The sequence below is a fragment of the Vigna angularis genome, chromosome 9 (genome assembly GCF_016808095.1).
Source record: "Vigna angularis cultivar LongXiaoDou No.4 chromosome 9, ASM1680809v1, whole genome shotgun sequence".
NCBI lineage: Eukaryota > Viridiplantae > Streptophyta > Magnoliopsida > Fabales > Fabaceae > Vigna > Vigna angularis.
This window is the reverse complement of record NC_068978.1, coordinates 4,790,079-4,810,149: the sequence shown is the minus strand read 5'-3', so window position 1 is coordinate 4,810,149 and position 20,071 is coordinate 4,790,079. Positions and strand designations below refer to the sequence as shown.

General features: G+C 26.0%; 1 protein-coding gene across 7 annotated transcripts; it reads left to right on the top strand.

Moving 5' to 3' along the window:
* Positions 1-5,633: 5,633 nt before the first annotated feature.
* LOC108347694 (metal tolerance protein 1) lies at positions 5,634-9,785 on the top strand. 7 transcript variants are annotated; one of them, XM_052868010.1, is made up of 4 exons: positions 5,643-5,766; positions 5,874-5,920; positions 8,202-8,329; positions 8,433-9,785. In XM_052868010.1, the coding sequence occupies exon 4, from the start codon at positions 8,433-8,435 to the stop codon at positions 9,645-9,647; it is 1,215 nt and encodes a 404-aa protein (XP_052723970.1). In that variant the 5' UTR covers positions 5,643-5,766; positions 5,874-5,920; positions 8,202-8,329; the 3' UTR covers positions 9,648-9,785. The 7 variants fall into 7 exon arrangements, with proteins under 7 accessions (XP_017442584.1, XP_052723970.1, XP_017442581.1 ...); XM_017587092.2 differs by lacking the exon at positions 8,202-8,329 and having other exon boundaries at positions 5,644-5,766; XM_017587094.2 differs by lacking the exon at positions 8,202-8,329 and having other exon boundaries at positions 5,649-5,766; positions 5,894-5,920.
* The last annotated feature ends 10,286 nt before the right edge of the window (positions 9,786-20,071 follow it).

The following is a 20,071-nucleotide window of genomic DNA, read 5'->3' as shown; positions in this document are numbered from 1 at the left end:
TTTACAATAAATCAAAATCATAAAACAAACAAATAATACAGGTCACTAAAAAAAATTTAGTTTTTAAAATTTATGCCAATAATTCCAAGGATAAAATGTTTAAAGTTTTAAATATACTTTTTATTTTAAAATATGCATTGCATGTGGTGTTGATTTTTTGCTTGCATATAGTTGAATTTTTTTATGTGGAAATGTTTATTCCACATCAATTATACTTTTGAGTCAAACAAGGTTGACTAAAATTAATATTTGGTTAAAACAATTTATGTGTCTCCTGTCACTCTGATATTGTTTGGATATTCCATAAATAATGCATGCATTTTTTTATTGAAGGTAGGGTTTAAAAGTAGACGATATTTATTTCAGCTATTTATAAGTAAATAATAAATATATTTAAAATTGATTTTAACTTTTGTATATTTTAAAAATATAAATTTTAAACATAAAATTATATTCAATTTAATAAATTTATCATATATAGCAATTTCTTGTTAAATAAGAACACAAAACATTTTTCCCTTGTTAATGGACACATTATTTACTTTTTAAAATATACAAAAGTAAGTAAAATGAAATATTTAGAGAAAAATGCATGTATTGTGTACCTCTAGAGAAAGAATACCCACATTATATTTCTAATTAAATAAATTTAATTACTTAATTTAATATACCTATTTTTATTTGATAATCAAACCATCAACCCCATATTAAACAATAATAATAATAATAATAATAATAATAATTATTATTATTATTATTATTATTATTATTATTATTATCCGAATTCTCTATTCTTTTCATTTTTTCCCACCTATATCTTTATTTAATTGATAATCCTGAAATCATTCACATTACATGCACCTTAAAAGTTTAGAATATCTTATACTATTCTATAACATTATTTAAGTAGTTTAACCAAAATGAAGTATCTATCTCTTTTAAAATAAAATTAATATCATCTAGAACTAAATATTTTCAAACTGATCAATATGATTTAAATATGAAAAATATTCTAATATTTTATACTCTATTTGAATAAATAAATAAATGAATAAAAAGTAGAAAATTAACAAAAATGTTACTTATTTTAATTATTAAAAAATCAATTATTTGCATATCCTTTAAGGTTTTGTAGACACAGTACAATGTTGAATAGGTAAAAAAATGTAAAAGTAGTTATATTTTTCCTTTTTTTAACATCCTAAAAAATATATTATACTAGTCAATAATTAATATACCATTGTTTTAGACAGTAAGAATAATTAATAAAAATTAAATTTTATAGTAAATTATGATATTAAATGTAATATAATTTTATTTTATTTAAAAATAAATATATATATATATATAAATATAAATATAATAACTATAATTAATAATTTATTTGATATATATAAAAAAACTAAAAAATAATTAAATGACAAAATAATTTTAACCTATCATTTTTTTAAATTATTTATCTTTTATTTTAATGTTACTTAAATTTATAACGTAATTAAATATAAAAAACTTAAATTAACATACAAACAACAACAACAAAAAAATGTAAACAATTCAGTATATCAACTATGAGTAACGAAGTAGTAAACATTTAAAAAAAATACAAAAAAAGAAGCAATTAAAATATAGATTTGAGACTTCAATGGTTTTTTTTCTTCGACTTTTCAAAAATCTTTTACAATATTTTTATTAATTTAACAAAATCTCGTATATTAAAAAAAATTAATAATATTATAATATCTAAAACTATTAAATATAAAAACATTAAATTATAATAGGTGTGGAAGTTACCAAGAGTGAAGAAGAAGTTATTAAGAGTGTAACTAAGAATAAGAAAAGAAAATAAGATATTTTGATCAAGTAAAGATTGTATTTATTTTTTATAATGTTATTCAAATATAAATTATGATGTATTACTTTTAATTTTTTAGATTTTTTTTTATCGAGATTTAATGAAGAAAATTTTGATATTAATTGACATTTATCTAAGATTATTGTAAGTGTTTAAAAGATAGTTGTTTCGAAAAATGAAGTAAAGAAATATTTTTCTACACTTAACTGTTGGCACATCACAGTATTAATTACACAATAAATGCAGTTACCTACCTTCTTACTTTACCTCTTTATTTATAGGTTTCGAAGTGAGCTTTTTAATTAGGGTTGACCCAATTACGGTCCAAGAGCCCATTAGTATGGTTTACTTTGCTAAACATGTTGGATTTAAAAAGATGATTTTATATTGATTTATCAATCGATTGGTCATAGAATGGAGACGACCGATTACACAAGAAATGGTACCAAGTGAAGGGGTTTGAAATGTTTTCTTATTGCGTGAAAGTTAACCGCTGAAGTGTTTAAGAATGTTAATGGAACAATTATATGGTACAATAGTCATGATTAGTGAAAGACATATTTAGAAAAAAATTCAATAAATGTTAAATCAAAACTATAGAGTTTGAATAAATTGAAAGTAGAAATAAATTATAAGTTTGAGTATAAAATAAAAGTGTAAAACATTTTAATTAGATGAGAGTCATGTCAAATATGTGAGTAGTCTAGAAAAAAAAATGTGTCGAAAAAATTAGTGTTTTTACTAAACTAATTTAAAAAAAAATGTTTGTAATAAATAAATCAAAACAAATAGGTCTATGTAAATATAGAAATAATTGTAGAAAACTAACCTTTATTATAATAAAGTGTCATACTAACTAGTGTTTTAGACCATAAAAATAATTAATAAACATTAAATTTTATAAAATTGTATAGTTAATTATGATATTAAATGTAATATAATTTTATTTTATTTTAAAACAAAAATATATATAAATGTAATAGCTATAATTGATAATTTATTTGATATACATAAAATAACTAAAAAATAATTAAAGAACAGAATAATTTTAACCTATCATTTTTTTTAATCATTTATCTTTTATTTTAATGTTTCTAAAATTTATAATGTAATTAAATATAAAAAAAAAAAGCTTAAATTAACAGACAAACAACAACGCAAAATAAAAAAAAAAAGTGTAAACAATTCAGTATATCAAAACGAAGTATTAAACATTTAAAAAAAAACAATTAAAATATAGATTTGAGACTTCGTTAGAAATTTTTTTTTCAAAAATCTTTTACAACATTCTTATTAACAAAATTTCCTATATTAAAAAATAAATAATTTTATAATATCTAAAATTATTAATTATAAAGACATTAAATTATAAAAGGTGTAGAGTGAGGAAAAAATTATTAAGAGTGTAGTTAAAAATGAGAAAAGAAAATAAGATATTTTGATAGTGTAAAGATTGTATTTTTTTTTATAATGTTATTCAAATAAATATTATGACATAGGAGAAGTTTGTAATTTTTAATTTTTTAGATTTGTTTATCAAGATTTAATGTAATGAAAAAAAAAAGCTTGATATTAATTGGTTTTTATCTAAGATTATTGTAAGTGTTTAAAAAATAGTTGTTTCACGTAAATGTAACTGGTTGTTCAAGCAACTATTTATAGTTCCTAGAACTCCCTGTAAGGTTTGTTGTAAAATATGCTGTCGAACTTGATTAATAACTCTTTTCGTATAAATTGAATTAATTAAATTCAATTTTTTTCGTTTGATATCAGAATAGTCATTCACCCCAAACAAATATGTTTCTGTTTCAACTTTCCTTAAGCGAGCTTGGGCTTTTTCGAGGTGTTCAATGACGTTTTCCTATAATCCTTTGGATTCAAGAAATATTCCTCTACACTTTATTGTTGTCTTCCTAGGTCATCTTCGATTTCAGTTATGGTTATTCTCAGTATTTATGATTTAATTTTCAAGTCAAGTTGTGGTGTATTTATTCAAGGCACTCTGACGCAGTTAGTTACTTCCGAGCAGTTAATTACTTCAGATCAGTTATCACAACATAATATTAATTACACAATAACACAATCATCTACCTCCTTACTTTACATTTGTATTTATAGGCTTTGAATTGAACTTTTTAATTATGGTTGATCCAATTATAACCCCAGAGCCTATAAATATGATTTATATGCTAAACATGTTGGATTTTATGAAGATGGTTTTATATTGTCTTTATGTGTTGGTCATAGATTGGAGATCAACCGGTTACACAAGGAAAGGTACTTGGTGAAAGAGTTTGATATATTTTCTTATTGTGTGAGAGTTGATTGCTGGAATGTCTAAAAACGTTGACTAGACTATTATAAAGTATGATAGGTAATGATTAATGAAAGACATTGAAAAAAAATTCAATAAATATTAAATTAAAACTCTAGAGTTTGAATAGATTAAGAGTAGGAAATGAACTGTAAGTTAAAGTATAAAACAAGAGTGTAAAGCATTTTAATTGGATGATAGTCATGCTAAATACGTAAGTAGTCTAGAAAAAAAATCTACACGACCTTATCTTGAGAATTAGTTTTGAACTGAACTAATTTTTTTTAAAAATATTTTATAATAAAAAATAAAAACAAATATACCTATGTAAGTATAGAAATAATTGTACAGAACTCACCTTTATTATAATAAAGTGTCATACTAACTAGTGTTTTAGATAAATAGTGTTTTAGATAGTAAGAATAATTAATAATCATTAAATTTTATAAAATTTTATAGTTTATTATGATATTAAATGCAATATAATTTTATTTTATTTTAAAACAAAAAAATATATAAATGTAATAGTTATAATTGATAATTTATTTGATATACATAAAAAAACTAAAAAATATTTAAATAACAAAATAATTTTAACCTATCATTTTTTGATAATTTATCTTTTATTTTAATGTTACTAAAATTTATAACGTAATTAAATATAAAAAAGCTTAAATTAAGAGGAAACACAACAATGAAAAATAAAAAAATGTAAATAATTCAATATATCAATTATAAGTAACGACGTATTAAACATTTAAAAAAATATTTAAAAAAAAGCAATTAAAGTATAGATTTGAGTCTTCATTGCTTTTTTTTCTTTGATTTTTAAAAAATCTTTTACAACATTTGTATTAATTTAACAAAATTTCCTATATTTAAAAATAAATAATATTATAATATCTAAAACAATTAATTATAAAGATATTAAATTATAATAAGTGTGGAAGTTACCGAGAAGGAAGTTAGAGTGTAACTAAGAATGAGAAAATACAAATGATGACTTAAGAGAAGTTTGTTAATACAAAATTGATATTTTCCGTATTCAATGTCTGAGGTATTATGTATAATGCAATTTCTTTTAGAAAATATATTTTTTTAAAAATATTTCTCAATTCTAATAAAGCTGTTTTAACAAAAAATAGTGTAATAAATAATTTAATTTAATTATTCATAAATGTGCATAAGCATTTTAAAAATATCAATGACCGGATTAAATACATTTTGCTTATATTTTATGATGAAAATTCTGGGAATGTATAATTATAAGAATAATGATTTTGATTTTGGAAACATTAATATGATACGTTAAAATTTTTAATTTACCAAATATATCCATTAAATTGGAGAAATAAATGTATGTATAAAAAATTATGTAATTATTTATTTATAAATTATAATATATTATAAATTCATTGATATTTAGAATAATTATATTAAAAATATATTTGTTATGGTTCTCTTTCTGAAAAATATGACCACTGATATTTTTGAACAAAGTATACTAAAAGAGTGCTGCACATGAAAGAAGGATTCAGAATCAGAATTAGGAAGGAAAGAGGGGGAGAGATCCAGAAAGGTTGTGCCCATTTTAGTTAAGGTGGGTCCATGCTTTTCTTTTTATTCTAATCTTTTTCTCTCCAACCTTTTGCATCTCTTTTTCTCTTATGATCTTTTCCATTATTCATTTTTTCTAAATTTCCGTAGAATCGAGTTTCCATTTGCAGGACGCAGAACCCTAAACCCAAAGCCTAGTGAGTCTTCACTTTTTTCTTAGCTAGATAATGAATACCTGTTTCTTGCTTTCTCTATTTTTTTTTTCCAATTTTATTTTGTGGTTTTGGTTTTGTTTCAATGCCTGTGATTTGAAGCTGTGTTGCATGCGTCTGTGGTAATTACTAATTGGGTTGTTTTGGTGGCTCTCTGTGGATTATTTTGGAATTCAATTTTAATGTGGTTTAGGTGAACCCTCGTTGTTGTTTTGCTGCTGCAAATTTCTTTTGTCGGATTCTTGAAGGTTCTATTCTGTCTCAGAACTTGATGCGAGTACAGTTGTACATGAAATTCAGTCACCAAATCAATCAAATGCTTTTTGTTTTCTTGCATCGTTTATCTATCTATGTTCACATGAGAGTCTGAGTACTTCCATGCAGATGTAGTTATACTCAGTTCTTGGCGGCGGAGTTAACTGTTATTGTGTTGACTTATGAAACCCACCATTTAATAGTCTTGCTCTTTGCTGACTTGATTATTTTGCAAAAATATTGTGCTTCAAGAATTGTAAGGCTGTCTGGGTTTTCCTCCCCTCTTCTGTATTGATATTCTTTGTATTGTGCAATGCGGTCTTGGTCTTCTGCTGGTTGCCCTGCTGTGCTTGGTGTAGATTTATGTTTCTATTGAATTTTTGGAGTATGTTTGCGATTCATTGACTTTGTTGCCTAGTTAACTAGTGCGTTGCATATTTTTGTGAATAATGATTTGAAATGGAATAGATGTTTATGGTTGTTTTCCTGCACTTGTGAAACTATTTGATCAGTCCCTACTCGGAGTGTGAATGTAAAACCTTTTGGGGCTTGTCATTTAATGAAACATCACCCAACGTCTGCCTGACTTAAAGCTTCTCTCGCTAGAAGTTTTCATTCTTTCTGAGTTTGTTTATTTTGGCAATCAATGGGAAAATGTTGCTATTGTAAGTTAAAAGTTGCTTGCATTTAATTATTTGTTTTCTAGTGAAATTCTTTAGTCCTGGGTTTTAAATCTCTTTCTGCTATGCTAGTTCATTTAAATTGTCAGTCGTAGTAAGATTGTCATGTTTCAATCACGGAATTGCAAAAATTCTGTATATAAAATATATTTATCTAAATTTATTAGTCAATCGTATCACCCTAATTATTACCATGCATCAATGCCCTTATATTTGTAATTATGGATTGTTACATCATAAACTGTTAATTTTATAAGTATTTGAGCAGGGATTGCAATTGTAATAAGGCTTTCTGATTTTACGGATTCTTAGTCGCAGTATGTTCTGACCTATTCCTAATGTATCTTTCTCTAGTAGGAGTTTCATTTTGCGCCTTACAGTTTCACAGTCGTACTCATTTGCTCACCTCAAGTTAAAAAGGTTTTAATCAGATTGAGAATCTGACTGTTACAGAATGCACACAGCAACCTAAGCACTTCCTATGTTCCACAATGATTCCATGCTATGTAAAAAAATTCCAAATTGACTCTCTTTTGTTCTTACATTTCAATGAAGTATTAATCTCTTACATATAAAATATAGCTTCTATTGCCTATAGTTGAACATAGAGACGCAGGTATCTTTTCAATGCAAAAGAAATATACATTTTTTTTTCTATTCACAGTCCAAAGGGGACCTATTCATACTGTATGCGTCAAATTTATCCTTCAGTTTCTTATTGTTGCTTTTTTCTACTTTTCAATAATGTTTTCCCTGCCGCATAGTGATCTGAAATATGTATTGTTTTGAAACTTTCTACATCCTTGGTCGTATTCTTCCAAATAATTCTTCTAATTTAGGAAGATATTAAAAGTTTGTTTCCAAAATATTGAATATTTTTGTTTTCATTTAGTATTTTATCTATAAAATATTAGGAGGGTTTGTATAAAAAGGATGTGTTATGAGGATATAAGCACTACTCAATTCTTTAAGCACCGTTGGTTGAGGTATACTTATTTTAGTATTTTTTTTCTATTAGCGTCTATGTTGGTATAGTTGTTCCACAATTTTACTCAGTTGGCTCTGCCCATAGGAGAATTGTGCCACAATTTTATTCAATTGACTCTACCCATATGGGATTGTATCTAACTGTTTTACTGAAAATAATTACATTTCATTCTCTCAAAATAGTCTTATTTGACTTTGATTTTCTACTCAGACTACTAAATTTTTGCATATGTATTAAAAACTAAGCATAGACAGAGAAACACAGATCATGTGGGCTACTGAAAAAATTAAAGAATGTCATTGGGAGCTCTAATTGATTTATAACTCCATTGCAACTAATATAGGTCATAGATGTGCAATTGGATAATGGTTGATGCAGCTGCTCAGTGTGGTATCAATAAACCTTACTGTTTAGATACTTATTCTACTGCTGGAGTAGTGTCCCGTGGAATCAAATTGTCCCAGATGAACTGTAAAAATTTATTGATATTTGATATGTTTACTTGTTTGTGTTTAATGCTTGGAAGAGTTATGTTTTTTCTCCAACTCAAGAAATGTTATCTTTTGTATTGTAGATGGAAGCACAAAGCTCTCAGCAAACGCAAGTTATTGAGATCAGTGGAGATTTTCCTGATGGCGGAAGAAAGATTTGTGGGGAAGCACCATGTGGGTTTGCAGATGTCGGATCCATCTCCAAGGATTCTGAAGAAAGATCAACTTCTATGCGAAAGCTCCTTATGGCAGTGATCCTTTGTGTTATTTTTATGACTGTTGAAGTGGTTGGTGGCATCAAAGCTAACAGTCTTGCTATACTGACTGATGCAGCACATTTGCTTTCTGATGTTGCAGCCTTTGCCATCTCCTTATTTTCTTTGTGGGCTGCTGGATGGGAAGCTACACCTCGCCAGTCATATGGATTTTTCCGAATAGAAATTCTTGGTGCCTTGGTTTCTATCCAATTAATATGGTTGCTTGCTGGTATTCTGGTATATGAAGCCATTGATAGAATCATTGCTGGTCCTAAAAGTGTGGATGGTTTCTTAATGTTTTTAGTTTCCGCATTTGGTCTTGTGGTTAATATCATCATGGCCTTGTTATTGGGTCATGATCATGGCCACGGTCATGGACACGGTCACGGACACGGACATGATGGTCACAGACATGGACATGGCCACAGTCATGGATTTACAGTTTCTACCCATCATGATGCAAGACATGCAAAAGATGAGCACCATCACACACATGATCACACAGACGATCACGATGATCATCATTCAAAAGATGAGCACCATCATGATCACCAAGAGCTTACTCAATCTCTTCTTGATGAATCAAAAACTAAGAAGAAGAAGCAAAGGAACATAAATGTACAGGGAGCTTATCTCCATGTCCTTGGAGACTCTATCCAGAGTATTGGAGTAATGATTGGGGGAGCGGTAATATGGTATAAACCTGAGTGGCAAATAGTTGATTTAATTTGCACTCTGATATTTTCGGTAATAGTTTTGGTGACAACTATCAATATGCTGCGAAATATTTTGGAAGTTCTGATGGAGAGCACGCCTCGTGAGATAGATGCTACTAAGCTAGAAAGGGGGCTGTTGGATATGGAAGACGTGGTGGCTGTTCATGAACTGCACATATGGGCCATTACAGTCGGAAAGGTTTTACTGGCTTGTCATGTTAAAATCAGACGTGAAGCAGATGCAGACGTGGTGCTGGACAAGGTTATAGATTATATCAAACGGGTCTATAACATCAGTCATGTAACCATACAAATAGAGCGTTAGATTTCATCTTCTATTGAATATTTTGTGATAGTGAAAGATTAGAGGGGAAGGATTTAGTACTTGGACTTGTGGAATTATGCTTATGAAACTCAAATTTCTCTCTATGGCAATAATACTTTCTTTTATTCTTCTTTCTAATTCTTCTATGAGGGAAGATACGAGTGTTACATATTTTCATGTCAATTATTTATATCTTTGTGATATTATTGCCAAATGCTTTATCGTTTTTTTCCCTACATAAATCATGTGAAATTTGTGAAGTAGTTTGAAACTTTATTTGCTATTATATAATCCCGTGCCAAACAGATGAGCCACTATTATTGTGTTTTGGAGTGTATTACCGACAATTGTTGTGCTTCACAGACATGAGACTGTAAAACTTCTCAGCTGTCTGTTTTACTGGTACAGTATCATTTAGTTTTGTTGGTTGGTACTAAATTTATTGCCGAGCGAAACTCTTTCAACACTCGACTTTGCTTTGCTACTATCCGATTGTACACGTAACCAAACACAAAATGCAGAAAAAGCATGTGTGTTGAATCATAGGTTCTATTCCCTCAAAACACGCACACAGTATTTTGATGAATCACCCAGTTTTAGGTTTTAGGGTGTCCTTGGTGAACGACGACAAAACTCTGTAGTCAACGTCTGACTGAATAAGAGTTAAAATTAATGAAATGTTGCAAATGCTTGTGCCTTGGTTTTGCACGTATGATTGATTGTTGTCGAAAGGGTGTAAAATTACTATAGAAGATATGGCACGAGTAAGAAAACTACAAATTGAAGTGATTTTTAGTTTGGCAGAAGTACGATTTATTGGAAGAGTAGTCACATGTGCTGAATCTTGAGAGCTTAGGTAGCAGTACAGACAAGGGAAAACATCCCAAACTGTTCCCGCCCTCAGAGCCAAGGCATCTATAATCATTTTCTCTGTATTTCTAAAATTAATTTTATAATACTTTTCTTTTAAAACCAAGTTGTTAGTACAACTCAAAAAAAAGAAATCTACGATTTTAATCTTTCTATTTTTTTCTTCTAAAGTTTTAGTCTTTAAATATTTTAGAAAGTTCACAATTTTTTATTTAATTCTCAACTTTTTTGCATAATAATTGATTAAATTATTCTTAATGGTATTTAAATGAGTATATCATAAATTTGAATTCTTACAATCTAATTATATTTTTTTTTTCATTTAAGATTGGCATCATTGTTATCTATAATTTATAATTTATTCGTATTATCTTCAATCATCGAATCTACTTATTCTTTTATATTATAAATAAAAATATATAATTTTGAGAATGAAACTTTGCCTTTTTTAATATTTTATTTCTTCTCTTCTTTGAAGGTGTATTTTTTATGATACTCCCACAACCAACCAAAAAACCTCTCTATCAATTATTTCAAAGCACTGTCATTTGTGTTTATCTATATCTTTTAATTTTCTTTGCAATCCACCTCTTTCAATCATTCATATTTTATCTTTCTTTTTAATAATTTTTTAAAGATGTTGTTAACTATTAAAAATAAATTTATTCATAATTCATACTTTATAATTATCTATTGAAAATCGAAAATGTAATGCATAAATTTCAATAATAACATTCGTTTGAAAATTTCAATAATAAATTTCCTTTTCTATTAAGTTTTAAGTTCTTAAATCTCAATTTGTATTACTTTTTTTATTTTTAAATTTATTTATGTAAAACTTAATTACATTTTATAGTAGGATTTTGGTAAAACCAATAAATTAATTATTGAGTCATTTAACTAGTTTTTAAATTAATTTTATCAACACAAAGAGTGTTTGCCAAAATACATTAAAATAGTTTATTTAATTTTATTTCATAATTATTTTTTAATTTTATTTATATTCTTTTCACATGATATTTATCATCTAAATTTTACAGATATAATAAACTATTACACTATTTTTAATGTTTATTATATTCCTTTTCATTTTTTTAAGTAATTCAAGTTAAAAAATATTAACATTTCGAAATTAAAATAACTAATATCATTGTAGGATGATATTTTCAAATTAAACATAATAAATTTTGTAAAAAAAAATTCAACAGTAGTTTAAATAAAAAAATAAAAACATAATAAATTGTAGGATGATAATAAAAACATAATAAATTTTGTAAAAACATAATAAAAACATAATAACTAATATCATTGTAGGATGATATTTTCAAATTAAACATAATAAATTTTGTAAAAAACAATTCAACAGCAGTTTAAATAAAAAAATAAAAACACTAAATTTTTAAAATAAATAAAAATTAAATTTGATTAATATTCATTACATCATCTTGTCAAAATAAAGTATCTTGTTTATATATATATATATATATATATATATATATATATATATATATATATATATCTATATATATATATATATATATAAACTTATACCACTTTTAAAAAGCAAATAGAATAGAGTTATTTTAAAAAATATAAAGTTATAATTACATTATAATATATTTTTGTTATAAATTTTGAATTTAAATTCTCTAGTAATTTTTTTATGTTATACCTCTATTGTATCTTTAAATTATATTAATATATAAATATTTACGAGTCAATTAATTAGCATATCAACTTAATATTAAAATAGAACTTAAACAATATCTTAATCTTATAAAACCATTCATAACTAAAGTCGTAATAAAGAATGGTGATTTCAGTATTAACTCCAAAATCACCATAGAAGATGAAGATTTCAGTGTGATTAAGTATAATCAGTGTTAATTAAATTAGGTGAGATTTGACCTTACACAAAAGCCACAATGTAGTGTAATTAGTGTTAATTAAATTAGGTGAGATTTAACCTTACACAAAAGTCATGATGTGTTTTTACGACTTTATTTTGATAATAAAAAATTGTCTATAGACATGATAACTTCTTCACAACAGAATTGTATTGTATAAGTATAACATTTTACATTAGTTTTGTACCGTCTAGTCAAGAAGAGGTATAAGATAAATTCAATTTTCACATGTAAAAAGCTTTACACATAATTATTCTCAATATAATTTTTATCAAAATTATATATATATTAATGCAATTTTAAATGAGTTGTTCATTATATCTCGGTCTAATTTTCTTCATTTATTACACCTTAATTTTGTTTTCTTATTATAAACTTTTTTCATATTAATTAAACTAAGAGTATAGTTGAAGAAAAGTAATTTATTTTAAAATTTTAAAAATATAGGTAAAAGAGGAAAATTATATTTGATATAGTCATGAAGGTGAGTCTTCATTATTCTTATTAAGACATTTTTTATTCTTAATACTTTCAGTTAGTTACACAAACTCTACAATCTAAATGTGATAAGGCACGACAAATCCACAACTCTTTGATCATCCTAGGAACCAACTACTTTGATACCATTAGTGTAACGTCTCAATTTTAGAAGCTTACAACTGATAAAATAAAACGTTATAAAATTGATAAAACACAAGAGATTTGTCTCAAACATAGATATAGTATTAATATAGTTATGTAAAAGAAAATAACCACAATAATAAATATATCTAAAACAGCTAAACATAACCACTAGATAACCAAGAAGAAACTCCCCAACATCACCTTCCTCCACGAGAGACGCTTCAACACCTATCTCTCATCTACTCACACCGATAAGGTGATCATTTTGTAAAAGAAATAAACAACACAAACAAGACAACAAAGAGACAATAAGATAAGTTAGAGTTAAAAAGAAAACATCGTCATAGTATTTCATCATATAAAATACTAGATCACCATTTATAAAGTACTAAAAACTATAAAAAAACATACATAGAGTTGACTCAATTATCCAGATACATGTTTTGACTAGAGTCTCACTATAGGTGTGCACTCGTAGTAGTATTTATATTATTCAGAGTCATAAACAGAGGGGTTATCACCCTACTCACGAAACTTTTCACGCCTAAGACCAAAAGTCCAAGGTAAATACCTTTTATCGTTCTCTCCCCCATCCCATTCATCTCTATATGAGTTGAATGACTAGTAGTATATCAGGATATACTTCATTTATGAACTCCCATATGTCAAGCATACACTAACATCGTCAAGACATATAATTTCTCCTTGAATTTTTTTCAATATACAAACCACACATCGACATATCAAAAGTTGTCATATATATTCACGCAATCATTATACTCACAAGCAACATTAAGTATGATACAGATACAAACAACCAAAAACATGGAATTTAGACTCGTGCTTAGCGACAACTCTGGTAGTCAACGACATTCTTCCTCGAAAAATGGCTCACTCAACAACACCATCCAGTCACTTAGCGAACTAGACATAAAAATGGTTCCAGACCGGAAGTGGAAAATGACACTTAATGGTACTCTATCACCGCTCAACACCAGACCATTCGTGAAGTGGCCACTCAGCGGTGAAAGTTGACGCTCAACACTTTGAAGCATAATTGCTTCCAGACTTGCACAAGTTAACTTGAGCTCAACGTCGCACCAACATCGCTCAATGCCATATCAGGAACTTGCATATTCTAATATGTGATTTGGGAACCCAGAGACTTGTTAAAATGATCAAATGGGTATTCCTAACTTAGTGTTTGATTCAAAAGCAGTTCTTAATGTCAGAATGAATACCAACTTGCTCAAATGGTCAAATCCCTTAATTTTTCTCAATCACCATAGTCCAAGCACAACCAACACTTAGTTCAAGCAATTAAACATACCATACCATTCAACACAAAACAACAATTATGTTCAACATACCAAATTCAACCAACAATATCCTACTCAGGCACATTAAAACATCTAGCTTCCCTTACTTAGGATCAAACAACTTTTAAGAATCTTAAGACATCTCCAATAGCTCAAGGAACTCTATTTGCTCCTACAAACCACGTAAACATGTTATGGTACACTATTAAGATCACTGGTCAACATATAGTCTTGTAAAAAACTTAGATGACACATATAAAACACAGATGACTCACATGCAATGGAAATGAAACAGACCAAAGAAAAGAGAAAAAATTAACTTACTCTTTTGCAAAAATAGTCAGGCAAACTTGAAGATCTCGTCTTAAAGATCACTCATACAGTCTTTGATCTTCAAACAGATGAACAAGAAGTGAAAACTTTCAAAGAAAAGTAAAAAAACTTTAAAAAAGTGATTTATAGAGAAATCATATATTTTTAAATAATAAAACTCGTTTATAGAAAGACCATTTATATTAAAATCTTTTAATATTAAAATCGTGAAATCTCAAAGTTTTTAAAATACCACCTTTAAAATATTATTTTCTATTCTATAGAAAATATGTATTTATTTATTTTTACTTTAATTTATTTTATACAAAACTTCTTCCTAAAAAATGGATGACGTTCCCATAACTTTTTTTTAATGAGTGTAAAAAGTTATAAATGAAAACATAAGTTCAATGATATATTTAGTTGTAGGTTTATCTTTAAAAATGTTAGTCAATTTTTTTTATCCACTAGGATAACGATTATGGTTTTGTATCCTATATCAAGTAATTTCATCATTTAATAAAATTTATTATTTTCATGTAATTTTTCCAAAAAATTACAATGAGTAAATTGTAGAAAAAATATGAAATTAGGTAAATGATATTTAAGAATATAAATTTATTTTAAAAGAAGTCGTATTTCACAAATATAATTTTAACTTTTTCATTTTTTACTTTATAAAAATCACATTTAACGTACATGATTTTATGTTATATAATTTTTTTTCTGAAATTGTGTTTGATAAGTACATTTTATATTTTCTTACCGTCAAATATGATTTTTACTTTTTTGTTTACAGTGAAGTCTAGTTTAATTTGATACAAGTTTTTTTTTAATTTTAATTTATAAGTCTTACTTTTATTCAATAAGCAAAATCCCATAAATTTATATTTTAAATAAATTTTAACCAATAACTAAAAACATGTCACAAAGAATTTATTTTAAATATGCTATGAAATCCAAAACGTCAAATATATTATCACTTCTCCGTTAGTATGTACAAGTGTAGGAGGCTGTTACCAGTAGAGAAGGAAATGCAGAAAAAACTGAAAATCGCCTTATACGACATACACAATAAATCATTGTAGAAGAGTGTCCGCATGAATGGCTAAGAACCATGCATCTATGACGGACATTGGATTTGCATGCACATGCTTTGTCTTTATTTGAGATTTTTTTTTCAAATTGAAACTCTATATAACTGAGTTGGAGATTTTCTGCAAGATCTTCATATATCCTTAACACTCACAACACCAGATAACGTGTGTAGAATTTGAGGCCAACTATTGTTGTCCCATGTTCCACAATTCCTACATTCATTCATAAGTGGTTAATAACATGTTATCCAATTCTACCATATGCTTGCTAAATCAACTTCCCTCCACACTTTTTCTATCTTATCTTTCAACTTTCATCTTCCACTTCTACAAACTTAATTAATAAATAAACTTAATTATTAAATGAGATTTCATAAAAATAAGATAAATTTATAATATATAAATAATCTTATCTTAAAGTTCATTAAGTTGATTTTGTAAAATTAAGTTAAATTTAAAATTTAGTATTGTGATCATTTAAAAAGTTTATCTTACTTAAATTTATTGTTTTTAAACATACTAAATTATATGAAATCAAATTATCTATAAATATTTAATTTTAAATTTAACATGTATATTGAAACATAAAAAAATATATTGGAAATCTTATATCAATTAAAAATAAAATAAATTTATAATATAATAAAAAAATGTAAATTTTATCTTCTATATCAATCTAAAAGTAAGTTTAGTTTCTTTCTTTAAAATCATATTCTTGATTATAGCTTCAAGATGTGCATCATCATATATAAATGATAAGGTAGTCCTACATGTCTCCCTATACCAATTATTATTCGCTATTTGGTTTCTTTACACAACAAAATCAAGCATTATTCTATTTTGTTCCATTAATTTCATTGTTTTAAGTATCATATTTCATGTTCATACATTATCCTGACTCATTTGTTAAAATCTTAAAATTAAGTATTTTCTTGACACATACACCGATCCACAACCATTAGGTCCACCTTATCAAGTTTGCTATGAAATGTTATTTTTGTATTATTGATTAACTAACTATAGCCAAAACAACTTTCAATTGTGAATATATATCAGATAAAAGCAGAATAGTTAAAAGTTTAAACTGTAAACTACTGGTAAATATTCATTTGTTGAGATATAAATAAGTTGTGTTTTTATATTTTTTATGCTTGAAATCTTATGATTACGAAAAAATCAAAACACATTCTTGGAAAAATGATTCTATCAAAAAACAAAACCATGTTCAGACATAATGAATGCTATATCTAAAAGCTGGCTGCTGCTTGGACCCAGTCCAATATTTATTTGGACCAAAATACACAGATGTGGGCCCTTACATGAGTCAACTTCTATAGGATTTTTTGGATTAATGATAATAATTTAGATATCTTTCTAAACCAGACGATTTCCTCAAATATAAAATTTTAATTTCTCTTTGTTAGAAACATTTTAAAATTAAGCTATTTTTTTTAAAAAAAAATAATATTATATGATTACTTTGTTGTTTCTTCTGTCATAAGGTGAATGAATATTATTTAAAAATATTTAAAAAAATTACTTAGTCTTTTAGCTAATTATGAACACTAACATAGTTTTAATATAAGCAGAAGGTTACTATGAATCTGGTTGGATTATTGTAATATAATGTGCAGGAAGAATGGATATAGAATATATATAGTGTTACATAGAAAAGCATGAACAAGAACGATAATTTACCTTGTACTTGCTCCCTTTGCTATCCATGAGTACGATAAATTGATTTCAACAACTCAGCTCAACTATGTCTTTTGGTCTCAAAATCAATATTTCATTTAGAAATTTAAAAGTGAGATAGTAAAAAAAAAAACAAATAAAGAAAGAAAAACAAAATGAGAAATAAAATTATTTAGATTAAATAAAGAAGAATGAAAAGTAAAAATAGAAAAAAAAGTTATGAACGATAAAATAAAATAAAAATATGTATTAATTGTAAGATTTATAAAGTAATGAAAGGGTACTTATATTGAAAATCATATTTTGTTAAATATAAAGAAATGTTTAAAAACTTGTAACTTGTTTTGACTAAAAAAATTTGTTCTAATTTTTTAATAGAATAATAGTTTATTATTTCATATTTGTGAGTATTTTTATTTTTAAAATAGTATCATGTAAAAAAATTTAAAATATTACTTTAAGTTGAAATAATTTTTAAATTAAAATAGAAAAAAATTCTAATAAAATTGAGTAAAAGTAAAATTAATATTTTGGAAGAACAAATTAAATAAACGTGTTACTGAAGTATAGAAATTTAAATTAGTTAATTTTATGTTGGATACATTGATATAATTATACTACTTTAAATAATTAACTTAAAGTCATGTAATACTAGATACTAGCAGGATAAAAGCAATTTTTCATACATAGAAAATAATTGATGTAAATTATAAATTAAATAAATTTAGTAAGAATTTTATACAAAAAAGAGAAGTACACTACAATTATCCAAGAAAAAAAGAATGAAAATAATATATAAAAATAAATTAATCATAACAATTCGAATTAAAACAAACAATTGAAAAAATAGAGAGTCATATTTATGTTTATTTTGAAATGTTTTGAAATTTATCAAATTAGTATTCAATTTAATAAACTATTTGATGAATTTTATTAATTTTTTAGCGAATATTCAAATTTCAAGTATTTAAACTTTATCCTACTCCTTGAATATCATGACAATTTTATTTTATGCAACATTAAAGTTGACCTTGTAGTTTCCTAGTCCCAACACCCTCATCACTATTTATAGGGCTTTCATCCTTAGGATATTGTTGATGATTTTGGTTAACTTTATCATTGTTAAACACCATTAACATTAATGACATTTATATTTTTCAATGATACTTCATTAAACTAGTTTGACCACCTTAAAGTGGTTAGATAATCAAATTCAGTGAGAATTCCATTTGAATAAAACATTCAATGACATTCTTATTAAATAATCATAAACATAGAGAAAGATAAACAATGAATCCCATTAATAATATCACTCTATGCAAATCCACTAATATCAGAAAACAAATAACTTATTGTATCTCATTTATTCTTCCTATTCCTTTACTTATTCATTTTATTTTTTTATCATGTCTATCAAACTATACTATCTAAAGGTTCAACAATATTTATGTAATTATGTTTATCAAATAAGCTATTCATGTTGTCTCATCAACCAAACATAACTTTATATCATCGGATATTTTATGAACTAGTGTTCCACTAAGACATGGTATATAACAATAATTAATATAATAAATGCAATAAAAGTTATACAACATAATATAACATGAGAAAATAGGAAACTAAACACAGCATAAAAAAATAAAAATTTTAACAATACAAATAAAATATTTAAAAAAATGTTTTCAATTACAATAGAAATTTGCAACCAATAGCATAATTAATAAAAAAAGTTATAAATTACAAAAGTCAAATATGACAGTTTTTATCACCAGCTCAAGTAGTGTAGTGGAGCTTCGATGTATAACCTTCAACTAAAGCTACATCACACTAGAAACAAGAGGAAGTAAGGTTCAACACCGAAGCTTCACTGTCATAGACACGAAGAATGTTATTGATGTTCGTATGCGTTCAAACTTGTGCAACAACTCTTTGGTCAAGCCTTGACATTATCAAAGCAAAAGAATATAATGCTTTGCAGATATTAACTTTAGAAAAATTTTGTGAAATAATATGAAAGTATTTTCACATGAATGAGTTCAATCAAAGCAAAACAATCAATTGTCCAATACTAGAATGTCTTTCGTGACATCTCATATAAGTTTGACTTGAATGAGAAATGGTAATAGATATAATAATTTTTTTCCTTTACTTTCTCTACAAATAAGTAGAAGCCAAACACTCATGATCATTCCAAATTTTTAGATATAATGTATAAATTTTAGTGATAGAAACAAAGTAAAAAGTAATGTCGTATTGATAATTAATATATTTGGTATGCTTGTGTTATATTCGTTCTGAAAACCCTTAAAATCCATTTCTGTAAACCACACTATTTGAAAAGATTTCAGGCTACCTTGAAACTAAACGAGTTACAACATATTACGAGTGTCATACTCTATAATATTGGAATGTGACCATCACTTTTTTAGCTATTAGGAGTATGTTTGAATTGTGAAATACACATTGAAAATGGCGTGATTGAGAAAATAATAAAAATATGATGTATGCTATGTGATTTTGTTCTTATGTGTAACTAATATTGACCTGAATAGGAAATTGGACATGATCCATCATCATCATCACCACGCAGACCACAC

Coding starts and splice junctions, on each gene's coding strand:
- LOC108347694 (XM_017587095.2), top strand. CDS start 8,433: ATGGAAGCACAAAGCTCTCAGCAAACGCAAGTTATTGAGATCAGTGGA.